Source organism: Lepidothrix coronata, unplaced genomic scaffold (genome assembly GCF_001604755.1).
Source record: "Lepidothrix coronata isolate B3197 unplaced genomic scaffold, Lepidothrix_coronata-1.0 Scaffold156, whole genome shotgun sequence".
In the NCBI taxonomy this organism is placed as follows: Eukaryota; Metazoa; Chordata; class Aves; order Passeriformes; family Pipridae; genus Lepidothrix; species Lepidothrix coronata.
Window position 1 is genome coordinate 137,516 of NW_016690336.1, and position 5,388 is coordinate 142,903.

The 5,388-nt window shown below is 56.4% G+C and overlaps 2 protein-coding genes across 2 annotated transcripts in view; both read left to right on the forward strand.

Moving 5' to 3' along the window:
* Positions 1-5,388, forward strand: part of CUNH20orf194 (chromosome unknown C20orf194 homolog) — a 732,083-nt gene that overhangs the window by 122,406 nt on the left and 604,289 nt on the right. The gene's annotated exons all lie outside the window — the stretch shown is intronic.
* Positions 1-5,388, forward strand: part of ADAM33 (ADAM metallopeptidase domain 33) — a 34,852-nt gene that overhangs the window by 9,267 nt on the left and 20,197 nt on the right. Inside the window, exon 3 of the mRNA XM_017828985.1 lies at positions 2,531-2,607. Within this exon, the coding sequence (XP_017684474.1) occupies positions 2,531-2,607 (77 nt within the window). The remainder of the gene's footprint in view (positions 1-2,530; positions 2,608-5,388) is intronic.

Consider the following 5,388-nt stretch of genomic DNA (forward strand, 5'->3'; position numbering starts at 1 on the left):
TCCCCCCTCCCTGCTGCATTCCTGGTTTTCCAGCTGCAAAATCCAAAGTTCTGAATCATCCAATATTCCCCCCTCCCTGCTGCATTCCTGGTTTTCCAGCTGCAAAACCCTGTGATTCCAAGAGCAGCTGAAGCCAGAGCCTTGCAGAGATGGCTCCTTGCTCTTCCCTTGCCCTCCAGAACTGGGAAAACCTCACCATGGATCTTCATGGATGGGGAGGGATTGATGGGATCCCATGGAAGATCCTGAGGGATCCCTGCATCCGTCATGGATGGCAGGGACTGGTGGGGTCCCATGGGGGATTCCAAGGGCTCCCTGCATCCATTATGGATGGGAGGGACTGATGGGATTCTATGGGGAATCCCAAGGGCTCCCTGCATCCCTCAGGGATGGGAGGGACTGATGGGGTCCTATGTGAGATTCCAAGGGTTCCCTGCATCCATCATGGATGAGAGGGACTGGTGGGGTCCAATGGGGGATTCCAAGGGCTCCCTGTATCCATCATGGATGGGAGGGACTGATGGGGTCCTATGTGAGATTCCAAGGGTTCCCTGTATCCATCATGGATGGGGAGGGACTGGTGGGGTCCCATGGGGGATTCCAAGGGCTCCCTGTATCCATCATGGATGGGGAGGGACTGATGGGCTCCTGTATGAGATTCCAAGGGTTTCCTACATCCCTCATGGATGAGGAGGGATGTAGGTCCCATGGGGGTTTCTAAGAGCTCCCTGCATTCATCATGGATGGGGAGGAATTGATGGGGTCCTGTGTGAGATTCCAAGGGTTTCCTACATCCCTCATGGATGAGAGAGACTGATGGAATCCCACGGGGATTCCAAGAGCTCCCTGCATCCGTCGTGGATGGGGAGGGATTGATAGAATCCCATGGGGGGTCCTAAGGGCTCCCTGCATCCATCATGGATGGGGAGGGACTGATGGGGTCCTGTGTGAGATTCCAAGGGTTCCCTGCATCCATCATGGATGGGGAGGGACTGATGGGGTCCTGTGTGAGATTCCAAGGGTTCCCTGCATCCATCATGGATGGGGAGGGACTGGTGGGGTCCCATGGGGGATTCCAAGGGCTCCCTGTATCCATCATGGATGGGGAGGGACTGATGGGGTCCTGTGTGAGATTCCAAGGGTTCCCCGCATTCCTCAGGGATAGGAGGGACTGATGGGATTCTCTGGAGGATCCCAAGGGCTCCCTGTATCCATCATGGATGGGGAGGGACTGATGGGGTCCTGTGTGAGATTCCAAGGGCTCCCTACATCCATCATGGATGGGGAGGGACTGGTGGGGTCCTGTGGGGTATCCCAAGGGTTCCCTGTATCCACCATGGATGGAGAGAGACAACGTGAGGGAGGCAGAGCCACATCCAGGCCACAGCCAAGAGCCAGGTGATGTTTTCGGTGTCCCCAGCTGGGAATGGGATGTGGGGACATCAGGAAAGGGCAGCATTTTGGGCTCCAGCCCATCCTGTCACGTGCTGGGTTGGATCCAAAGGTCAGATTCCCATTTAACACCTTCCAAAAGCGAGGGAGTGAGTAAATCCAGCGGCATCCTGGGGAAGCTGAGTCACTCCCTCCCTTTTGCTGCTCCCGGTGTTTTTATCCGATCCATTATCCCGGTGGTTGGTGATTATTTCCACACCCTGCAGGGGCACAGACCCACCCAGGGGTGAGGCCCTTTTCTCCTGGATCAGGATCTCTGGTGGGATAAATCCCTGGTGGGATGGAGCACACGGAGACCCCGCTCCCCATCCCGTGTCCCATCCTGGGTCTCCCCTCTGCCTTTCCCAGGGGAAGCTGCTGGCAGGGTTGGGATTTGCTGCCTCACCCCCATCCCTGTGGGGTCAATCCCAGTGGGAATCCTCTGTTATCCCCGTGCTGGGCTGGGAATTCTCAGGAAATCAGGGGTTATATCTCACCTTCCACAGGGTTGTGGCGGGGGATGGAGTGGATGGAGCAGAACCAGGGAGGAGAGGCTGGGATGTGGCCTGGGCTGGGGACAGGGATGTGTTTCCTGATCCCAGGAGGTGCTGGGGACAGGGATGTGTTTCCTAATCCCATTCCCTCTTTCCCTTTCCAAGTGCCCTAAACTGGAGAGCAGAGGGGAAGTGCTTGAGGACAGGGATGTGTTTCCTGATCCCATTCCCTCTTCTCATTTCCAGGTGCCCTGAGCTGGGGAGCAGAGGGAGGTGCTGGGGACAGGGATGTGTTTCCCGATGCCATTCCCTCTTTCCCTTTCCAGGTGCCCTGATCTTGGAGAGCAGAGGGAGGTGCTGGGGAGAGGGATACCTTTTTTGATCCCATTCCCTCTTTCCCTTTCCAAGTTCCCGATCTTGGAGAGCAAAGGGAGGTGCTGGGCACAGGGATGTGTTTCCTGATCCCAGGAGGTGCTGGGGACAGGGATGTCTTTTTTGATCCCATTCCCTCTCTCCCTTTCCAGGTGCCCTGATCTCGGAGAGCAGAGGGAGGTGCTGGGGACAGGGACGTCCTTTCTGATCCCATTCCATCCTTTCCTTTCCAGGTGCCGGCGCCTGCCCGGGCAGAGGTGGCTGTGAAGGCTGAGGGCAAAGAGCTCATCCTGGTGCTGGAGAGGAACCAGTAAGTGCTGGGATGGGGCTGGGAAGGTGGTGTGGGGTGTTTGGGGCTGGAGATGTCCCTCTGCCCTCACGGCATTTCATGGAATCGTGGAATGGTTTGGGTTGGAAGGGACCTTAAAGCCCATCCAGTCCCTCCATGAGCAGGAACACCTTCCACCATCCCAAGTTTCTCCAACCTGGCCTTGGACACTCCCAGGGATCCAGGGGCAGCCACAGCTTCTCTGCCCCGTGGTGGGTTCCTGTCCCTGTGGAGAGAGTTGTTCTCTGCAGGAGGAGCTTCTGCTTCCACTTGTCCTTCCCACCAGCCCGTCCTGGCAGAATCCTCTTCCTGCTGCTGTTTGGGTGCAAAATCAGCCACCACAATGTCCCCAGAACCCTCCAGAGACCTACAGAGGAGCTTCTGGTTTGCAGGAAGGAGAACTGGGGGGTTCCCCTGCATATTTTTGGGTCAGTGGGGGGGTTGTCGTGGAGGTTGGAAGCTCCTGAGCAAAGCTGAGCCTGGGGTCTCTCTGGGGCTCCAGGCCTGGAGAGCTTTGGGTGTCCTCCCATGACCCCAGTCCTGGCTTGGTGCCAACTTTGCCAGGCTGAGGGGTGGCCAGGAGGGGGGAGGAGCATCCCTGGGGGCTGTGGGGCCTCTGGAAGGAGCAGGGAGGTGTGGGGAACTGTGGGATGGGGGCACAGGGAAACAGGGGAGGGGGTGGATGGCAGCAAAAGGGAACTGGGCAACCAGGGCAGCCCAGGGCACCCAGGACCATCTGTAATACCTGGGAACATCCATAGCACTTGGGATCATCCATGAGACATGGGATCATCCATAATGCTTGGGAACATCCATGGCACCCTGGACCATCCATGGTACCTGGGATCATCCATAATACCTGGAATTATCTGTGATACCTGGGATCATCCGTGGCACTTGAGATCATCCATGATACCTGGGATCATCCATGGCACCCAGGATCATCCATGGCACTTGGGATTATCTATAGTACCTGGAATCATCCATAGTACCTGGAGTCATCCACAGTACCCAGGACCATCCGTGGCACTTGGGATCATCTATGGCATCTGAGATGATACATGACACCCAAGACAATCCATGGCACCCAGGATCATCCATGGCACCTGAGATCATCCATGGCACCCGGGATTATCCGTAGTGCATGGAATCATCTGTAGTACCTGGAATCATCCATAGTAGCCAGGATCGTCCATAGCACCCGAGATCATCCATGGCACCTGGGATCATCCACGGCACTCAGGACAATCCATGGCACCTGGGATCATCCATGGCACTTGGGATCATCCATAGTACCTGGAAGCATCTGTAGTACCTGGAGTCATCCGTAGTACCTGGGATCATCCATGGTACCTGGGATCATTCATGGCACCCAGGACAATCCATGGCACCCAGAGATCAACCATGGCACCTGGGATCATCCATGGCACCCAAGACAGTCCATGGCACCTGGGATCATCCACGGCACTTGGGATCATCCACAGCACTTGGGATCATCCATAGTACCTGGAGTCATCCATAGTACCCAGAATCATCCATGGCACCCTCCATGACACTCGGGATCATCCATGGCACCTGGTATTATCCAAAGTACCTGGAATCATCTGTAGTACCTGGAGTCATCCATAGTACCCAGGATCATCCATGGCACCCTCCATGGCACCCAGGACAATCCATGGCACTTGGGATCATCCATGACACCTGGAGTCATCCATGGCACCCAGGACAATCCATGGCACTTGGGATCATACATGATGCCTAGAGTTATCCATGGCACTTGGGATCATCCGTGGTCCAGGGCAATCCATGGCACCCAGGGCAATCCATAGCAATTGGGATCATCCATGGCACACAGGACAGTCCGTGGCATCCAAAAGCATCTGTGTCACCCAGGACAGTCCATGGCACCCAGGACAGTCTGTGACACCCAAGACATGACACCCAAGAACTTCCCTGGCACCCAAGAACTTCCAGGAACCAAGAACTTCTCTGATCCTGGGACCATCTGTTGCACCCAAGACACCCAAGGCTGGCTGTGGGGACAGTGTGGGGACACCAAAGCAGCCCTGGCCACCTAAACTGCTCCTTTGGGGCAGGTGACAGGGCCACCTTAGCCCTGTGAGCCCGTGGAGGCTGGGCTAGATCTCACATCTTCTCTCTCCTGGTGTTGGGACACTTGGTTGGTCTCCAAACCCATCCCATGGGGGGTTTTCCTTCCCTTGTGCTGCAGGAGAAGACACATCTCTCCCCTCCTTCCCTGGGTGCCTGGAGAGGACATCCCAGTGCTCTGATTCCCAGATCCCTGGCTCAGCCATCCCAGTTCTCCTGTTCTCCAAGCACAATACAGAGGCTCCTGCCTCTCCTGTGTCCTCAGCCCACCTGTCCCTCTCCCTGTCCCCATCCTGGGGGGACAATCTTGCCTTGCCCAACCACCCACGTGTCCCCTTCCAGGAACCAGCTCGAAGCTCCTGTCTCATTTCTGGGCTGGAAGTGGAGCCCCTGGTGCCAGGCACCCACTCATGGGCGGGCAGGAAAGCCACAGCCGTGCCCACAGAGTCATTTCTGGGACCCAAGTGGGTGTAAAATCGAGAGCAGGAGGTGGGAGGGCTGTTCCGGCACTGCCTGCCTGTTATTTTCTCCTTCTGCAGAAAAAAACCTCTGGGACGGGGCCAAACCTCAACAATCGAGGGCTGAACTGACCCCAGGGGCAAACCTGGACCTCCTTCTTTCTTCTTCTCCTTCTCCTTCTCCTTCTCCTTCTCT